We start from the raw sequence: 21,029 nt of genomic DNA on the forward strand, positions 1-21,029 counted from the left end.
TGATTGTTTTTGGAGCCTAAATGAGTTTTTCCAACTTTTCCTTGTACAAATGGTTCCATTGGAGATACGTTGGCAAAGCTTCTAGTGCACTTGTAGGGGTTAATCTCATTGCCCCTATGATACACAGGTTTGCTAATCTTTGTATGCTGCCTAGTGTTTGATTAGATAGGTTTTGTTGAGCTTTGTTCCAACAGATTAGTGATCAATAGGTATTTTGAGTCTTATTACTGCCATAGCCAATGGACCATTTTCGGTTTTAGTCCCCAAGATTTGCTTAGGGGTCTTCTTGCAGAGAACACAGAGAGAAGATCGAGAGAGAGAGAGAGGAGAGAGAGAGAGAGAGAGAGAGAGAGAGAGAGAGAGAGAGAGGGGGAGAGAGAGAGAGAGAGAGAGAGAGAGAGAGAGAGAGAGAGAGGGAGGGAGGGAGAGGGTGTGTGAGAAAAAAGAATGCGTGCGTGTGTGTGTGTGTGTGTGTGTGTGACTGAGATATAGAGTGAGAGTGAGAGAGAGAGAGAGAGAGAGAGAGAGAGAGAGAGAGAGAGTGAGAGGGTATGTGAGAAAAAAAGAAAGCGTGTGTGACTGTGAGAGTGAGAGAAAAAGAGTGAGAGAGAGAGAGAGAGAGTGAGAGGGTATGTAAGAAAAAAAGAAAGTGTGTGTGTGTGTGTGTGAGACTGTGAGAGTGAGAGAGATAGAGAGACTGAGAGTGAGAGAAAAAGAGAGAGAGAGTGAAAGAGAGAGAGAGAGAGAGAGAGGGAGGGAGAGGGTGTGTGAGAAAAAAGAATGTGTGTGTGTGTGTGTGAGTGTGTGACTGAGATATAGAGTGAGAGAGAGAGAGAGAGAGAGAGAGAGAGAGAGAGAGAGAGAGAGAGAGAGAGAGAGAGAGAGAGAGTGAGAGGGTATGTGAGAAAAAAGAAAGCGTGTGTGACTGTGAGAGTGAGAGAAAAAGAGTGAGAGAGAGAGAGAGAGTATGTAAGAAAAAAAGAAAGTGTGTGTGTGTGTGTGTGACTGTGAGAGTGAGAGAGATAGAGAGACTGAGAGTGAGAGAAAAAGAGAGAGAGAGTGAAAGAGAGAGAGAGAGAGAGAGAGGGAGAGAGAGAGAGAGTGAGAGAGAGGGAGGGGGGGAGAGAGAGAGTGAGAGGGTATGTGAGAAAAAAAGAAAGTGTGTGTGACTGTGAGAGTGAGAGAGCAAGAGAGAGAGAGAGGGAGAAAGAGTGAGAGGGTATGTGAGAAAAAAGAAAGTGTGTGAGAGTGAGAGAAAAAGAGTGAGAGAGAGAGAGAGAGTGAGAGGGTATGTGAGAAAAAAAGAAAGTGTGTGTGTGACTGTGAGAGTGAGAGAAAAAGAGTGAGAGAGGGTGAGAGACAGTAAGAGGGTGTGTGAGACAAGAAAGTGTGTGTGACTGTGATGGTGAGAGATATAGAGAGAAAGAGAGATTGTGAGAGTGTGAGTGTGTATGTGAGAGTGAGAGAGAGAGAGAGAGAGAGAGAGAGAGAGAGAGAGTGAGAGTGAGAGAAAGAGAGAGAGAGAGACTGTTAGAGTGAAAGAAAGAGAGACTTTAATTTAAAGTAATAATATTTACAACAATAGAAGAAAAAGTATACATATACACACATGGAGAAAGAACAAAAAAAGATAAAACAGAATATATGTATAACTTGCTAATAAATATTATTGCAATAAAAAAAGAACTAAAATTAAGAAAGGATAAACTGTATATGAAAATTAACTTACAATATTCTGGTCAGGTCGGTGCCTCTGTGGTGCCGGTGGCCACCTGATCTCGGATCCGGAAAACGGACGAGCCGGGCCCCCGCCAAGGCGATAGGGCGCGCTGCTTTTGCCCAACTCGGCCACTCCGAGATAATAAAAGTGAAATAGGCGAGCGAGGTTATCTGGACGAGATAGGATTGACAGTTCGTCCGAAATGACACGCTGTTAAATTGACGATTTTCCACGGAACCGAGCCGACCCAGAGAGGGATATGGATAACTGAACTGAAGCCCAGGACTAAGGAAACATTCGAAAACTCGGTAAGCATTTTGTAAAGGTTTGCATATTGTTCGGCCCGTTACTTTCTGCCAACTGCCCTGAATACAATTTCGTAGATGCCAGCCTTCGCCGAATTCGAACAATTTGACATGTCGACTGATAAAATTATCTCGATGGATGACGATTTTTGAGTTGTCGTTCGGACGAGGATCGCCGGCCCGACGAGGCAACTTTTCCCGTTTGCACAATCCCGTAAAATGTTACCGTTTCGGTTGACAAGGGACTTTTACTTTCTGCCGAGTTGGGATTTGCAGATGTTCGCCTTTTTAAAAAGTAACGAAACACCGTAAAAACCACTTGCAAAACACGCTAGTACGTAAAAAAAAATCTCGCCGTTGATCAAAACATATTTAAAATTCCAAAAAATACCCACTGGTTAAATCTTAGTGTTTAAAAAAATAACAAAGTTTTTGATTACACGATATAAATTTAAATTTCTAGTTAATATGACAGAAGTTATGTCCAGGATGAAGCATTTTCCGAGCAGATTGGTAACAGCTACTTGATTAAGACTGTTAAAAATTATAAAATTTGTTGACCGCTCCTCACGACTTCAACAAATTATTGAACAACCTGTCATTAAAAAAACAACAAAACTACACTAATATTTGAGTTAACACAAGTTAAATATGTTGAACCAATTTAACGTCTGGAACGTAATAAATAACCCAGTGCCGATTCAGCATGTGTGACAGTTGTAACATTTCTTGTTTAGATATAAAATGTGATAATAAGATCGCCTCTTAACATCCTGGTCTATCTTTATTTGTGCCTTTCATCATTGTCTTCAGTAATGGGTTTAATAGAGAAATACTCGTCTCAATAAAGAAGAGATTTTGTCGCCATGGATCATCTTTGATCATTGTTGCCTGTCATGATGTTTTGGGCTGTTAATTTGTGAAGGCATTTTTGTTCTTCAATACTGGGTTTCGTCAAGGAAGACTTATGCTCAATAAGGGAGATATTTTGGTCTGCTACATGATGATTTTGTGATTGGATCTTTTTTGTTGACTATGCCTGTCTAGTCTTGCTATTTTGTTCTGTCAGATGTGCTTCTCTTTAAGGAAATGATTTTGCTCTATTCTTTGATGATTTTGTGCCTGGATCATCTTTGATAACTGGGTCTGTCTATTCTTCTGTTTAGGTCTGTCAGACGTGTTTTTGCAATTAATTTATCTAATTTAGTCATATGTATTTCATAATCTCTCAATAATGAACAGATTCTGTCATGGTCTGTTAGACAATCATGATCATCTTTGCCTGTCTATTCTTGCTGTTTTTTCTGTTGTCAGACTTATTTCAGCATTTTGTTATCTTCAGCAGTGGGTTTAATAAACAAATATTTATGGTAAATAAGGAAGAGACTTTGCTGGTCTGCTAGGTGATGAATCTGCACTTACATCATCATTGATCACTGTTGCCTGAATATTATGTCGTTTTGGTCTGTCAGACATGTTTTGGCATTTCATAATCTCTCATTGAGGAAGAAATTTTATCATGGTTTTCTTGGCGATCATGATCATCTTTGCCTGCCCAATCATGCTGTTTTTTTTCTGTTGTCAGACTTATTTTGGCATTTTGTCATCTTCAGTAGTGGGTTTAATAAAGAAAAACTTATGTTCAATAAGGGAGAGTTTGTGACCAGGTCTGCTAAGTGATGAATCTGTAGTTTGATCGCTTCTGATCATTCTCACTTGGCTTCTCTTGCTGTTTTGATCTGTCAGACGTATTTCGGCATTTCATATTTTCAGCAGTTGGTTTAATAAAGATGTACCCCTGATTTGATCTAAATAAGGAAGAGATTTTGCCGTGGTCTGCTAGGTGATGAATCTGCACTACATCGTCCTTGATCATCCTTGCCTTTCTATTCTTGTTGTTTTTGTCTCTCAGTCGGATTTCAGCATTTCATCTCAGTGGGTTTTAAGATGAGGATGACTGAATGATAAGAAGCGAGGGATTTGTATTATTCAAGCACTGTACCCTTTTAGCATATTCTATTTTTCCTAGTTCCTCAATTCAAGTTGAGTTAACTCAATCCTTCTCTCTTATGAGGTCATGGACTGCCATTGCTACAGTTCTTTTCCCTTGCTCTTCTTGATATCCTAGACTATGTCTCCATTGATTAGTTGCTTTACATTAAAATATAATATTTTCTGCACTTTCTTCCTCCTCGTATAATCAATGGGGGTCATAATTTAATATATATGTTGTGCAGGTGTTTTCTCTAGTTAGGCTAGTGACTGACATATAGCCTTATCAATACCCCCTGAGTTTTATCTTCTCTGAATGTCACAGTGTGTTTGCCAGTTTTGTTGAGGGTTCTCTTAATAAATTTACTGTGCCTAGAACTTCTGGAGTTCATCCTCTGCTGGTTTTTTTTTCTGGATCCAGTCTGATATGGAGTGTGTTTATCCTTGTCATCACATTTTTGCATTTCATCATTAAAGCAGTGGGTTTAATAAAGTTACGCTAAGTAAGGAAGAGATTTTGCCGTTGGTAGCTTGTGATGAATTTCCTCCTAGGTGCCTTTCATCACCCTTGCCTCTCTATCCTTGCTGTCAGTCATGCTTCAGCATTTTACCAACTTGGAGTTCTGTGCTTGTTAACACATGTTTTCTTGAGTTTAATAAAACAAATGCTTTTATTTAAAAGGAAGAAATTTGAGTGATTTATTCCATTCACTCATATTTAACTTGTGAGATGATTTGTTGTTATCTGTGGGGTGACAAACCAGTAATTTGGCCTTCTCTAATCATCTTAGTCTGCTAATCCTCACTTTTCTGGGACTATTAGTCACATTTTAGCTTTTCGTCATCTTTGGTTGTCAAAAAGCAGTTTCTTCAGCTGTGTTTAATATACTTATAGTTAATAAAGAAGAAATTGTGATCGTTACACCTTTGTAACAATTGTTTTATATGTTCGTATTGAAATTTTCAAATATTTAGGTGTGGACTGTGGGGCGATGAACCTGTATTCAGTCCTTTTCAATCACCTGGTCAGTGTTAGAGTAATTGCTGATATTGTACATGTTTCACCACTGTTTTCAGTGATGATGTAATAAACAAATGATTCTGCATGTGAAACGTCACAATGCGTCAAGCGTACCGAACTGGAGGAAGACCAGTTTGATCAGAAATGACCAGAATAAAGTTTCTTGTTTATTTTGGCAGGCTTCCTACTTTCAGTTTTCAAAGTTCTGCTTGTATTTATTGAGCAGTACATAATTAGTAAAATATGGTCTGATCAGATTAGGTTCTAAGGACTAGCAACATTATAATCTGTCTTAATGTTTACAAGCAGAATTTTCACTTATAAACCAGGCACCACACTTTTCAAAGATTATGAAATTTGTCCTCAAGTACTGACACAAATTAAACACAAGTGAGTATATTCATTAGCGTAAAATATGTTGTGAGAAGGTCATAGCTGTCCGTTAAATATTTTTTGAAGGGTGGGGGGGGGTGTTGCTGTAGAATTATGGCAATAGTTTACTCGACTGTGACCAAAATAGATCAATTGTGTAACCCCTATGAGCTATAGCCATACCTTGGAAAGTGTGTTTTTCTTATATGACTAAACACTTCTCTTAGTGACTCTTTGCGGACTTCTTCTGGTGTGAGCAATGTCCTACTGAAGAGGCTTCACATTCTCAAAGGATATGTGCCAATGTCTATGGTACTGTCAGTCGGCATGTTTCTGTCCCTGTTCTGCCTATCTTCTTCAGATGATAGTTAAGAGGGCATTGGTTAGAATAGAGGCCTATAACTTTCCTGCCTGCTGAGAGAGAGAGGAGTTCCTTCGCCTTCTTTTTTGAGAGATTTATAAATCTCTTAGCTTGCCTCATACCTGGTGCATATTTTTCCAGTTCCAACTTAAACCCATACACACATATACACCGGTGTACCAATTGTGGTTTTGGTCTCGTGGGTCCCATTTTTTGACTTGTTGGCCAGTCTGTTCATTTCCTTCTATGCCTTCAGGTCCGTGAACCCACTTTAAAGTAAGCCTTGTCTGTTTTCCCAGAGCCATTAGGCAATTTAGGCACTCCCAGTCAAGTTGGAGTTAAAAGCATACATATTTTATGCCTTTATGGCTGCCTGGCTGTCTGACAGTATGCGTATCTGTGCAACTTCCATATTGTTCATTTTTAACTCCTGTAAAAAATACAAAAGTTGTATTGTATGGACTTCAGCTTGGAAAATTGTTGGTATTAGTCCAAGAGGGTTCGCTGGTATGAGGTTCAGCCCTTTTATCCCTAAGCATACTCCATAATCCATCTTCGATCCATCTATGTACCATATAAGGGCCACCTTTCTTCCAAATGTCTGTATTCCTATTTCCTATGTTCAATAGCGCCTTAGCTTTATGCAGAAAGTTGTCTATGTGTTTTCCCTGTTTTAATCTTTGGTCAAAGTTATCCCTAGGTTATTTTTTCTTTGGAGAAATTTAAAGCATCATCCTTTACAGTGTGAGCTACTTTCTTTTTGTGAAAAGAATGAGATGTGTTTTCTTAGGGTTTATATCTAAACACTTTTTCTCACACTATCTTCCTACAATAATTAGGGAGTTTTGCATCTGGTTTGACAGTGTCTTTGAATTTCTTCCCTTTTATGATCGTTACCAGGTCAACTGCGAAACCTGTGATATTGTATCCTAATAGCTACATTCAGAACAGTAAAATTAATGTCATGTTTTATTTTAAACAGTAAAGTAAAATTTAATAAATTATATTTGGTTTGTTTTTCATAATAAAAATTTACTACTATTATTATTAAAGCAAAATTTCCAATTTTCCAGGTCAAAATGTTCAATAGTATGAAGAACCAGTTCAGGGAGAAGACGGGGAGGGAATTGCCAAAATTCACCCCGCAGAAAGGTGGCCTTTCTAGGCAGTCCAGGCAAGGATCAGAGAGCAGTGTTTGCAGTCTTGTTCTGGACGGTGCTCAACAGCAAGTCCCGCCAGCACCCTCTCCGACTTTGCCACCCCAAGAACCACCACAGATTAAACTGCTTGATGGAAAGGTCAGTTTATACCTTTAATAATGTTTAGATAATGTTTATCTTGTGATAAACAATGTTCTCATCAAAATTTAAAATGTATACATTAGCTAATGAAATGTGGTTTCATAAATGTTTAGATATTTAAAAAAAAAAATCAAGCACATTTAAAGAGTTTCTTGATGAAGTTATGGTAATTGTTTATCAATATGCAAAATTAGAGTAGTTCAAGGACGTATACAACTATTCCAGAAAATAGAAATACACTTAATTTATGAAAGTGAAGAAATTGTTTTAGGAATACAATGTAAATACTGGAGTTTTTTTTTTTTCATTGTTGGTATCATTTTAGGTGTTAAGTCCCAAAGAAGTGAATGTTCTTGCAAAGAAAGAGGACGAGTGGAGAAACAGGCTTGAAAAGACTGTCACAGAGTGGACCAAAAAACTAGAAAAACGGGAAAACGAGCTACAGCAATCTTTTGTCGTCAAAGAAGAGGAATGGAGGAAAAAGGAGTGTGCATTAACTGAGGACCTTCTAAAGCAGACAAATGAATTGCAAGAGGCTCTGAAAGTGGCTGAAGGTATATATTTTCAGTTGAAGATAAATCGATAAAAGTTTTAATTGTCCATTTTCTATTAAAGAGATGAAAAGGCTAAATTTTCTATATCAAGAAGATAAACACACATTGGAAAGCTTCCAGACTCAAGAAATGGCCAAAGTGAAACATTTGGTAAAGAGATTTCTCTCAGATTAAACATACAATTAAAAAAAAATAAATAAACAAAGAAATTGCATTTGTTTTATTTACATTATTGTTTCAGCTTTTAGCGAAGGAGAAAGAATGTAGTGAAACAACTGCAAGTTTAAAGGAAGCAACGACACTACTTGAATCGTTGAAAGCTGAAGTAAATAGGCTGAGGCCATTTGAAGAACAGATAAGCAACTATGAGGTGAGTCTTTGCCAATAATGATTCGTTTAAAAAAATTGACAATTTAAACGTTTTATTTAAATAAGTTATTGATTTTTGCTGTAAGTGATTTTCACCTTTTGCCATATCCCCAGCTTAAGGCACTTAACTGTAGCTTACAAACATTATACAATGGGCTGGATTAGCTATATGTTTGCATGTATAGTCTTTATTTTATTTTCATTTTGTAGTATGTACGAAGAAATTTTATTTTTGAATACACAGTTATTATAATCGTACTTTTACATTGTTGCAAGGAAAGAAATTATTTCTTATTTTATTTTTATTTTTTTATTTTATTACACTATAAAGCACATAATTTTTCTTTCTGTTGTGATTTATGTTTTTCTTCATTTTGTGTTTTAATTTAATTTAGCTTATATCCAAAAAAATTTACAACATCCAGTGTAGCGAAGATGTCTGATGAATTTTCTAGGTATGTACTTTTTTTTTTTTTTTTTTTTTTTTCCTGCATTAACTGAGCATGATACACCATCAGTGTTTGCACAATACAGCAATTGCAAGCTTGTTTTAAACTGCAGATTAAATTTATTATTAAATTGCCTGATAAATTACTATGAAAAAAAATGTTTTGTGCTTGCTAAAAAACATTTTAAAGCTAAAATTTTGCAAATTACTACTACTTCATAATAGTAAAGATTATAATCTGCGCTTAAAATCCATCTGCCAGTTTTGCTGGGAACATAAAAACACAATAACGCTCAAATAATATTTAACACTATTCACATGTGATGTTTGCAAGTATGTTTTAGTAAGTATTGTGATTATAATGTTAAAAGTTGTGCATTTGTTACTGCAACGTAATTGTTATATTCTTTCCCATCCTTCCGTAGAAGAACAAAAATATAACACAAAAATCAATGTGTTTGCATGGCTGATTTGTCAGGTGTGCAAACATTGTTTAATTTACAATGCTAAATAGAACAAAATATTTGATAAAAAATTCATTTGTTTAAAAAGAAATGTAGAAGTATGCATGTTTAAATTGACAATAAGAAAATATTGGTTTATATTGTGTTGCAAAAAGATTTAAAACTTTTGTGTGTCTTGCTCTTTAATCTGATTCTTATTTTTGTTTTGGTTCTGAAAAATTTGAATATAAGCCATTACGGGTATTAAAATTTCTATTTCATAACATGCAAAAAGTACCGTTAAATTATAGTAACCTTTGTTTCTAGCAATTTTACAATTATATAGAGACTTTAAGAAATTAACTGACAATTCTTTGGAAAGGATGTGGCATAACCAATTTGTAGAATCATTTGTCAGGACAAGAATGGAAAAAATGACCATATCAAGAATACATATAATTAAATATATTTTATATTTTTAATTCTGGAAAAAGTCTGTTAGACTTGATGATTAATTACCTGATAGTGTTCAATTGCTTTATCCCTGGTTGTATAACTCCATGAATTTTTAATAAAAAAATTATTCCAGTTTATACATCTAATGGATGAAAAGTTTTTCTATTATCCCTCAACATGAAATGTATGTCTAGATATCATCAGGATTTTTCATAGCTAATTTTGGCACAACTGTCACAGTTGTTTTTAATATTTGAAAACTTCTTTGAAACTTTCCCTGTACCCAAGGGCGTGTATGAAGATACCAATAAATCCACATTTTATCGCAGGTAATAATCCTCATGATGAAAAAATCATCGCTTGCATTAAGAAGCCAAGCGGCATGTTTACTAAAAGTTCATTTTGCTGCAAGGTTAGCTTAAGTATGCTCATGTTGTCTGTGGGGGATACATACTAAGCATCACATCAGAGAGGATCACAAATAATAGGAAATATGTCAAATTTCATGTTTCGAAGCATTTTTTGTATCTCCATACCAATCAGGCATTTTCTGTATTGTGTGCACCTATCGTCAATGTTATGTATGTACTTCTGTATACACATTTAAGTTTTTTTTTTTGTCTCCAATAAGAAAAGTACAATATATGGTAACATACATAAAATTAATTCCATGCAGGATTCCCACTCTCTTTTAGAACTCAACTGGGGGGGGGGGGGCAACTACTGATGAGTGAAAGCACATAAATGAAGAGTCTATTGTAAATGTTATTTTTATTAGAAGAAATTCTGTTAAGAATACTTAAAATGAATAATAATATATTGTATGGATTTAATCCAGTTTACAACAATGTTTAAATATAGAAATATACAATACATAAAATATAACAATATAAAAGTAAAATTTAGAAAACAAAGGAAAAAATTACTTAAGTATTAAACAATATGTAAAGTAAGAAGGTAGCTTAATAGATTATTTCACATAAATGTACTGAAAAAAGATCACATTTATCATTGTTATTGTAAATTTTTAAATTGTCATTGTAAATTAATATAACATATTTTAAAATATTATATAAATAATATTAGGAAACAATTACATAATATGACCGTTGACTGCGACATATCTAGTTCATTTGACATTGATTTTTTTTTTTTTTTTTTTTTTTTTTTTTNGCTCTGACCCTGTCCCAGACTTTCCTGGCGGATGTATGGTGCGTCATTTCTGACACATATCTCGCCAGACTTTCTTTTTTGGCCTGGGACAGGATACGCCTCTCCCTAGCCCTTTTTACTTTAAAATTATCAAGGTTTTCCTCCGTCGGATGTCTTCTGAAGCGTCGGAAAGCTCGCCTCTTCTCCGCGTGTGCGCGGCCACAGGCGGCACTCCACCAGGGAACCCGAGGTCTACAAATAGACATTGATTATTGCATTTTGTAGGAATGGCCTTAAATTATTCTTAATTAAATTGATTTATTACTTCATTCAAGTAATTTAACTTAAAGTCCAAATACCCGTTGGTTATCGCAGATGATAGCTCAAACCAGTTTACTTTTTTAAAAATTATTCTCAATTATAATTACAAAGGATATCAGAATTTGAATCCAGAACAGTGGAAAATATGAGTCAGGTGCCCTAACCACTGGACCATTGCGGTCTCCTATTTTGGCTTTTTAGATTGATTATTACTCTACCTTGCACCAAAACTTTAGCAGCTGTCCATTTTTCTCTCATAATGCTGCAGTAACTACAGTTTTCATTAAGGGATTAAAACCAATAAAATTTCATTAGAAGACAGATAAAAAAAAAAGCAAATTTAAAAATGGTCATTTTTTTATAACTAACTCCTTTTATAAAAAGCATCAGTACTGTAAGTCAAACAATATTTATTTTTTGTATAAAACACCTTAAAAATTTAAGAAATGTCTGCACTGTAAGTCAAACAATATTTATTTTTTGAATAAAATACCTTAAAAATTTAAGAAGTTTGTGAATAACTGGTGCATAAAATCTTGTCTTGCTGTATTAACTGGAATTTCGTTTTGAATCCTTTTGGGTTTTTGATTTACATTTTTGTTACAATTATTAAATTCTAAATTTGTTACACCCACTGCCCTAACTAAGTTTTTGAAAAATTAATTCTATAATGTAAAAATAATGGTTAAAATTGGATAATTTTATCTGAACAGTATTATGTATGTAAATTACATGACAGAACTATAGGAATAATAAAAGTCTTCCAAACAGTCAATTTTAATTGAAAACTTTTAACTTTTGATTATAAATTTGAGAAATATGTAAAATGTTTGAGTAGAATTGAACATAAAAGTGACAATTTACTTAAGAAATTATATGTTCATACAATTTCTACAAAGTTGTAGTACTGCTTAATTTTAATATCTATTGTTTTCATTGTTCTTTGATTCAAATAAAAACCTTTTTATTCCCCATAAAAAAATTATTTAAAAGCAGTCTTTAATAATTAGTTAGGACACTTTGAAAATGTTTTGGTCATAAGAATAGCCTTATTTATAAAGTTTAACAAACAGGATGATATTGAAATGCTGAGACACACATCGGAAAAGGAAAGGTGGAATTTGTCGAGCAAACTCGCCCAGAGTGAGGAACAAGTGAGACACCTCACCGACCGAGTGGCATTGCTGACGAAAAGGAGCGAGTCCGATACTGCCGGACTTGTCGCATCACTGCCACCCGATGATCGTGTTCAAGGTGGGATCTTGAGAAAAACGGGTGTGAACGGTTTTATAGAACTAAATGTATTTCAGCATTTCTTGGGGAGAGAGCACTATTGGAAAGGAGACTGGAGGAAGCTCACGTGCACCTGACTGATATTAAAGCTTCTTGGAGTGCACAAATTTCTTCTTTGGAAACTCAGGTCAGGTTTAGGATAGAACCAAGGTATCAATGGTAAAAGATAACCCCTTTATAAATTTTCTTTCTGAGCAACAATGATATTTTTATCGATGAAGTTTCTAATCTATTATTATTATTATTTTTTTTAACTGATCCAGCCTATATGTATATATATTTATTAAATGTTAAAAAGAATAAAAAGCAATTAGACCTTTTTCCACAGGAAACGCAAAAGTTGACATTTTTACACAAAACTTGACTGTTTTGTCCAGTATGAATGTTTACTGTCTGTACTTTTATTTTTGAAACTTGTTTCAAAATTTTTCATAATTTTTCTGGTAATTAGTTAACATTTATGAAAAAATATGAACTGTTACTATGTTATCTGTTAATTGACCCTTCTGACAAACAGAGTCTTTATCTATCTTCTCTTCTTAAATGTTTAAAATAAAAGTAATAATAAGTAAATCTTGATTTGAATTTAAACTTGCTGGTTTTTACTTTATTATATTGATTTGATGTGAAGATAATTCCTGTTCTTCAATGTACAATATTTTGAAAATGATCATTGTAAAGATAAGATCCATCATCATGATATAAACTAAGAATGAATGAATAAAACGTTTGATTATTTCTAAAACAAAAAACAGGTGGGGAGGTTGAGTCGGCAGGCCGGTGAGGAAGGAGCAGAAAGGCGTCTTGCAGAAGCCAAGGTTACGGAGCTCGAAACAAAACTCGAGGAAGAAGCCAAGGAGAAGCAGAACCTGAGCATCAGGGTGAAATTTCTCACGGAGCAATGCAATACACTTGCCAGTGAGCTGAAAGCGGCGAATGATCTTGTTGTAAGTACAATTTTTGCTTTTTTTTTTTACTATTCTGATCTAGTTGGGCACAATCCTATTTTACTCTTAACGTCAGTATAGTTGATTAGTTTGTGAAATGATTGCATGTGCACGCAGGATAAACTAAAGGGACAACTTGCGGAAGAGGAAAACCTGTCTAACCTAGTTCTTATGGATGAAGAACAGTTATTGAAATATTTTAATAATTAAAATATTTAAGCTTGTTTTAACACTATAAATGATCAAATTAGATCTAAAATTAAGTTAAATTGTTAAATTTAAAGCTTGTTTCACAAAATCCATTAAATTTTTAGCTTAATAGTTCAAAATATATTAAACCCAAGGTGGTTGGATTTTTATTGCCAGATTTTTAGTTTAGTGTTAAATACATTTTATACAATAGTATAAAATTTTTTCTAAATCTGATTTTTTTAAGATTTAGGGAGTAACTTATATAATTTAATTAAATATTATTTTAAACCGTAAGTTAATTTCCTAAAGTTTAAGTTGTAGTAATGCACAGACCGCTTCTTTAATAGTTTGCCCTTTGTTATCGTCTTAATAACTATCTCACATAGAAATATTTTTTGTTATTTTATACACGCTAAATAAAGAATTACTTAGTAGCTGTTGTTTATTTCATTAACCTTAACATCCCCATAATCATCCCATTTAAGCAAAGTACATATAACACATTTCCTAAAGCATGCTGTAAATAATTTAAAAAAATTTTTTTTTTAACGGCATTTTTTCTAATAATAACCAGGGAAAGAATTCAGTTATATACTAGGTTTAATTGGGGGGAGGGTTCTTTCTTGGAGGAAATTTTGGGGTAGTGTGAAAAAAGGACCAAAGGCGACGGTGGGAATTGAACCCAAGACTGTGGGGTCTATGAGCTGAATCTGTCATTCTAACCACTTGGCTACCGCCGCCCCAAAACAATTAAATCTTTTAACAAAACATCAATTTTATAATCTAATAGAAGTTAAATATTTATCTTAAGGTTATGGTTTTACTTTGAAGAAGTAACTTAAATAAGATATGATCTACATAATTAACCATTGAAATAACATGAACTATATACATATAAAATTCTTTAAAAAAAATTGTGTGTTTTTGTTACTAAAATTTGTTTTAGTACTTCTTTTACCTTTGGAGATAATAAAAAAAAATCCTGATTTATGTTTACAAGCTTGAGCATTTCTTGTAGTTCTGCCTATTTTATTAAAATTTATTTATTGATAATAATTGTGTTGTAATCATTTCAATTGTATGTAAATCATTTTCCAAAGCTCTTATGATTAATTTTATCATGGAAATTTGAATAAATTATATTTTTCTCTTGGTAATTATATACATAAAAAGTACATTTCGTTGAAAGAGTACAGCTTGATTTGTTTTTCTAAATGTTAGTTCATTTATGAAGTTTCTATAGAACTATAGACGAAAAATTTTAATTAGCAGAAAATTATTATGGTGGGTATTGGTCTGGAGTCGGTGAACACATGTTGAACTGGTACTGGGTCTGTTTTCACTCATGGGTATCGATGTCACTGAAACACATTTTGGCTTAACCATCTTCGGTGGAAATGATGATGGTCCAAAGCCAAAACATATTTGACTGACATCAAAACCCATGAGCCTAAAACGGAGTGTCAGTAAAACATGTATATACCTTCCAATCACTTTACCCTGATGTTTAACTTTCATTTAAAACGTTTTAGTATATTGTTCATGTCTGTGTTCGGTAGTATGAATAGTATTTTCATGAAGTGATCATGCTTTAAAATTTAATTTAATAAAATGGAATTCTTATGTTCTGAATTAACCAGTATAAGAGATAAATTTGCTGTCTGCCAAAAAATTATCTTTGACCAGGTTTAATTTAAATTTAATTTTACACAAATCTTCAAAATACCAATTGAAGATTGTGACTAATTTTTTTAAATAAGATGACTAATTTTTTTAATCTTTTTTTTGTGTATGTCGATAGGCAGCAAGAGACGATGAAATTTCAAAGTTGACCAAGAAGGTGTACGACACTGAATTATTTTCACGACAATATGAAGATACATCGAAGAAACTAGAAAATGAGCTTAAACCACTCAAAGAGAAATACGAGACAACCCAGCAAGAACTTAATTCTGTCAGACAGGAGTTTGCCGATGAAAAATCACGCCTGGATACTGAATTAGCGGCGGTACAGGAAAAATTGACAAACCTGCAAGACGAACTGGAAAAGGAAAAGAACGCCAAAAATGACGCTTTGCTCAAAAATGCCCAGGTTTCACAGGAGGTTGACATGGCGAGACAAGATCTCAGGCAGCAGCAAGCTGATGTCGAAGAGTATCTTAGAAAAGTCAACAGTTTAGAAGAAACGCTTAAACAGAAAGATCAGGTAGTCTATTCAGTTTTCAATTGAAGCCAGTGCATTTATTAATGATCTATTGACAGATTTTAGCCAAAAATGTTCAAGAAATCCAACAGCTTTCAACTGAACTGGGAAATATCAGAGATAACGAGAAAGAAACGGAATATGTTGAAAAGGGTCTTAGAGATAAAATCACTGATCTTGAAGAACAAGTGACTGAGAAAAATAAGGTAAAAAAATTAAGTGAAATTTGTATTTGTGTAATTTCTAGTTTTTGTTTGTTTTAGGCGATTAAAGTTTTGAAACAGAAATTAGCCGATATGAAGAAAACTTTGCAAAAGGAGCTGAAAGTTTGTGAAAATGACGGCACAGAAATGATGAACAGTCATAACCATTCTACTCCACACAAGTCAAACTTGAAAGAGAATGGTGACACGGAAGTAAACTTTCTTTATATGAAGAATGTAATAATGAAATTTTTAACAAGCAGAGAATACGAGGTAATTAAAATACTGTGTAAAGTATTAAATGTATTTTATCAATACTAAATTTTGTGACAAATAGGCTCTTCATTTGACAAAAGCAGTTGCAACCCTTTTGAAATTGAGTGCTGAAGAAGAGTGTCTTTTGAAGGACACTATAGGATGGAGGATGTCTTGGTTTAGATCAAAACCTCCTCGACTAGAAGATTACACGCCAAGCTGATATCCCCTTTAATCTATTTTGTTATATATCATTCCAGGTAAATACGACCGTCACACATTTCAAAACATTTATTAAAACAATGATACATTAATAGGAAAACTTTGGCGCCATTCTGTGATACCTACAATATTTCCTAGGATTTATTGGAATTTGCCAACTTACGTTCCGTCTGAAGTAGCAACCATATGGCAACCAAGGTACAATTACATGAGGTTTACTTAATCCTAGTAGCAAGAGGTACATTTGGCATTGTGTCCTTCATGGAAGGTCAATATGAATAGATATCAGGGTATTATTATTGGTGAGTGAGCGAAGAATTCTTACATCGTGCTTCTGTCCCCTACTGGTTTCTAATAATTTTAGAAATAATTTTAGATAATATTTTCTTAAAGAATTCGTAAGAGGTTTAAAATATTGTTTTTAAAACAAGTTTTTAAATATTTATTTTGCATTTATAATGACACTTTGCAATGATTGAAAATTGTTTTATAATCTTGTCTTTAGTAATTAAGTTTATGATTAAATTTGTTGTTGTGGATAGTAAATAGTAATATAAACTTTTTTTGTTAAACAAGTTATTTAAGTTCATATTTAAATATAAATTTGTTAAGTTTATATTCTTACGAGTATACTGCGTTAAAAAAAAAGATAACTATTTGATATTTTCCTTTGTTTGAGCCTTTTTTTTTTAAAATGAATAGATGCTATAATTTACACTGAACACTGTAAAAGAAATATCGTTGCAAATTTTCGACAATCAATTTGTCTACAAAATAATTCATGCCAAAATAAAAGACAAAAGCTCACTGCCTTCGAACAAAACAAGTTTTTAGCCCTGTGTTTATTCTAGTCAAACGGTGAACAGCTAATATACATATCTTATCAAAAGAATAAATTTGAAAACAGTGAGTATGAGAGTATCAAATTGATATTCCTCGAAGCAAGAGCATAGTTATACAGCCATTTATGCCAATAGTTGGACTGATCTCTACCTATGAATAATTTTGACAGTTCACACAATGCAATGGAAAACTATTTGAAATAGAGTTCCTGAAAACAGTATTCTCATTAATAGTATGAGACATACAAAATTATTGCGATATTTATAGATTTTTTTGGAATTGAAAATGACTGTGGTGAGTTGAATTAATAAAAATACTCCTTGTGTTAACTTTAGATCAATAAAAGTTTTAAATCCTTCTGACGATTAATTACTACCTCATACCATGTCCATATCAATGAAGCAATTGGCATGAAAAAAAAAATAAATAAATAAATAAAACCTACAGAAAATAAGACTGTAAAAATATCCTTAGGTGTCACTTTTGTATTCAGTCTTGTTCCCTCGTTAGTGTATTAGCAACATTAACTGTTACACATTGATTCGTTCCTGTAAATAGGAAATGCCAAATTTGTTTTTATAAATTGTTATTTAATTTGTAATCACTTTGTATAGATTGTATTTAAGTGAATTAGGACCATTTGTAAATAAATATTTTGAGCTCACCGAGTGATATTAAGGCCTTGAAAGTGTTTTACAATTATACTGACAATTTTTCCTCTCATTGTAAGAAAAATGATTTGACTTACAATCAGGCCTGGTTTATTGATTTTCTTTAAAACATTTGTTTTTTGAATTTGTGATGTTGCAATGTTCACTTTTTGCCAAAAATGTGTAAAATTATTATGTAATATCCGTACAACAGTATTCAGTAATAAAAAGCAATTCGATTGCTCACTAAAAGATATTTTCTATAGAGTTTTTATTTTTAATTTTTATACATTGTAGATTATATCTGCATGTATAAATAATAATATATTATCATATTTATAATAACAAATGTATACATAAACTGTATTTTAACTAAATTGTTTAAGCTTTTAATAGCCCACATTTTCTAACAATACAAAATTATTGTGTCTGCCTATCTGTTTAATTATATAAAAATATATATAAATTTATGTAAATACTGTATTAAATGCCTTTTTATTGACATTTTGAAACACGTTGCTATCGACTCATCAAATATCATCAATATAAAATATCCATTGCATGAGTAGTTTTTATTGTAAGCTTTATTTAATAAATGCTTACAACAGAAATTAAGTAAAAATCCAAATTATGGTTAAAGTAAATTTATCACTTTACAAATTAACTTGTAAAATTTAATACACTTTCTAAGTTCTAATCTGGCCAGTACTTAAAAATAAATTAAACTATTAGAAGGTAAATAAACGATATTTTAAAGGTCTCACACTGAAATAGATACTTCTTAAAGAGATATTTACAATTTACTTTATACTGTACTACTACATACTTATGCATATGAGTTGATGTATGAAATATAATAACCCAGAGACAATAACAATCATATGATTTCCTTATATTATAACTGTATAAATTTATACTTTAAATGAAGGATTCATAAAACAATAAACTTATGTTTTTACAATTGTAAGTTTATTTTTGAAGGTTGAAGGTAGTGTTGTATACTAAGGTGGGTTAATCCAAAGCTCATCAATCAAGAGACCGTCTTTTATTTTCTTATTCTGGTTATTTTTACCGGACAATTAAATGTAGAAGATGGCGTGTTTGAGCTAATAACTATATTAAATTGGGTATAAGTAGGGAGAGGCAAGATAACAAAATCCACGACTAAATTCGACAAAAAAGCTGAACTGGCAAAACCTACCTGAAAGACAAAATGATAAGGATAGACAAAAACTAAAATGATTAAAATTAATTAATTAATGATGAGCAAGTTGACAATTATTTTCTAACAGATCATTTTGATCTGCCTTCCTTTGATATGGATCCTAGTCCAAAAGGATCAGTAATGATCATATTTCAAGTTTTGAATCAAAGTTCAACAAAGAAAAATCCCAATTATTTTCTATACTTTTGTTAATGAAAATTCTTTATAAAAAATTATAACATAAATTGAAAGAAGTTATTTGGTCAATCAGACAATGAAATGTAATGAACGTAATAAGTAAAATTGGTGGTAATAAAAAAAGTGGTTGGAGCAGCAGTGTATTGAGCCGAAGGTCGTGATTCGAATCCCCCTCGTGACACTAACTTTTTATTTCAATCAGTACCTTACATAAAAAGATTAGTTAATTGAAAGAAGTTATTTGGTCAATCAGACCACGAAATAAAATGAATTTATAAAAAAGTCATTGCTATTGAACCCATGAGAGTTTAACATGCTGACCACTTGACTACCACAGTCCCCAAGGGTCAGTTTATATAACTTAAGAAACTTAAAGTACAATTTCTGATGTGATGTATCTACCATTTTTGCATGGTGTATAGTTCTGGTATGCATTTGTTTTGGGGAGATGTTGCAGGCCTCTGAAACTTATTCTGCATAAAATCTAGCAAGTTCTTGTGCAAAGCTGAACAGGCATTTGAGTAACATCAAAACCTGTGAGTGTAAATGGACCCAATATGTGTCAAACTTGTAGTTAGGTGAAGTTTGACTTACGTCTGAGGCAAGGCAGGTGGACTTAAAAGAACATCAATTTGCCCATAATGTTCAGAAGAAGTTTATTGGTCTGTGGCAGTTAAATGACAGTCCATGCAACTAAAACCAGATTCCCATTACAAAAATGTTAAGTGAATTCTGCACCTTCAGGGCAAAACTGGATAAATTAAATTTTGGCAAAATGGGATGTGCATAATCCAGTAATTCTAATCTAATTAATTGATAAAGTCGAGAAAGAAACAATTTCTATTACAAGCAATGTTCCTTTTTACACATCTCAAAAAGTCAACATTTTGATATTTCTACTTGTCTATTTGTGAACTCAAATAACTATTACTGGAATATAATAAATGAACCTTATTCCTAATGAATATTTGCCTAGGTGCACGAAAGGGATACATTTTTATCTTTTTTCACCTGTAAAATTTAGTGGTTTTTAATACAACTTGAATTATCCCATTTTAAATATAACCCACCTAGCAAAGTATATATATGTATACATAAATATCAGCAAAAGGGGCGGTATAATAATCAACAAGTGCCCTAAATTTGTGTTAACTAGTAGTAAAAACTAGATAAGTGTTGGTGCATAATGGGATAAGTACGAAAAAGTCAAGATATAAGTAAATAAATTAAAAAACCTATTTACTGGGACGACTGATTAGAATTTAATGTAACTTGACTACAATAAAAAAATTATCGAAAAATTAAATTTGTATCAAATGTCTACTTATCCAGTTTTGCCCCAAGGGTGCAACATTAACCATAATTACCTCATCAAATGTCATGTCTTCTTCAGGTCTAATACCATTGATTTCTCGAGCAAGATTGAGACTGTCCACAATATTTTATGTTGTGAACGAAAAGACTTGCTGATGCACCATAACTTTATGTCCATTTAATGCGACATTTGTGCATCAAGATATAAAGTTTCCTGATTAGGACACGAGTCTGAACTTTGCTATGGACTACGAAAGGATCCTTCCATGCAGCTGAGCATCTCAGATATCAAACCAAAGGGAGACAATTTATTTAGCAAAATTGAACCCATCTCTTAGCCATTTGTCTCTTCTATACTAATTTGGTCCATCTGGGACTTATCCAAGCTAAATAAAATCGATTTAAGCCGACTGTGTTTCTTTTTGAGTTTCATCTTAGGCTTGAATCAGCAATGGAAAAAGAGATACAATTTGATCTCTTAAGACTGAGCTTTAATTAGATGCATTTATATTTAGTGGTGTAAGCCGAAGATCATGGGTTCGAATCCCGCTTATGACACTAACTTTTTCATTTCAACCGTCAGTCATTAGTATTTTGTAATAGTTTATTACAGACCTTTTTTAAACGTTTTTACTTAAAAAGACTTAAATATGTACCACACTGGTTCTTTTTTTAAATAAACTGTTACAA

General features: G+C 32.9%; 1 protein-coding gene and 1 long non-coding RNA gene across 5 annotated transcripts in view; one reads left to right on the forward strand and one right to left on the reverse strand.

The window, feature by feature from the left end:
* LOC106668724 overlaps nt 1-2,189 on the reverse strand; it is a 45,004-nt gene extending 42,815 nt beyond the window's left edge. Inside the window, exon 1 of the long non-coding RNA XR_001340797.2 lies at nt 1,730-2,189. This is a non-coding gene — a long non-coding RNA (uncharacterized LOC106668724). The remainder of the gene's footprint in view (nt 1-1,729) is intronic.
* LOC106668716 (golgin subfamily A member 1) lies at nt 1,946-20,749 on the forward strand. 4 transcript variants are annotated; one of them, XR_001340793.2, is made up of 14 exons: nt 2,459-2,538; nt 6,845-7,069; nt 7,398-7,626; nt 7,688-7,776; nt 7,868-7,996; nt 11,889-12,069; nt 12,126-12,235; nt 12,864-13,055; nt 15,049-15,453; nt 15,510-15,656; nt 15,714-15,926; nt 15,991-16,168; nt 16,226-16,328; nt 20,419-20,749. XR_001340793.2 is itself a non-coding variant. In XM_014397690.2 (13 exons), exons 2-12 carry the CDS (start codon nt 6,851-6,853, stop codon nt 16,129-16,131), a joined length of 2,055 nt encoding a protein of 684 aa, XP_014253176.1. In that variant the 5' UTR covers nt 1,946-2,028; nt 6,845-6,850; the 3' UTR covers nt 16,132-16,168; nt 16,226-16,688. The 4 variants fall into 4 exon arrangements, 3 of the variants coding, with proteins under 3 accessions (XP_014253176.1, XP_014253175.1, XP_014253177.1); XM_014397690.2 differs by lacking the exons at nt 2,459-2,538; nt 20,419-20,749 and adding an exon at nt 1,946-2,028 and having other exon boundaries at nt 16,226-16,688; XM_014397689.2 differs by lacking the exon at nt 20,419-20,749 and having other exon boundaries at nt 16,226-16,688.
* Nucleotides 20,750-21,029: the final 280 nt, after the last annotated feature.

Source organism: Cimex lectularius, unplaced genomic scaffold, assembly GCF_000648675.2.
Source record: "Cimex lectularius strain Harlan isolate CLEC.00 unplaced genomic scaffold, Clec_2.1 scaffold125, whole genome shotgun sequence".
In the NCBI taxonomy this organism is placed as follows: Eukaryota; Metazoa; Arthropoda; class Insecta; order Hemiptera; family Cimicidae; genus Cimex; species Cimex lectularius.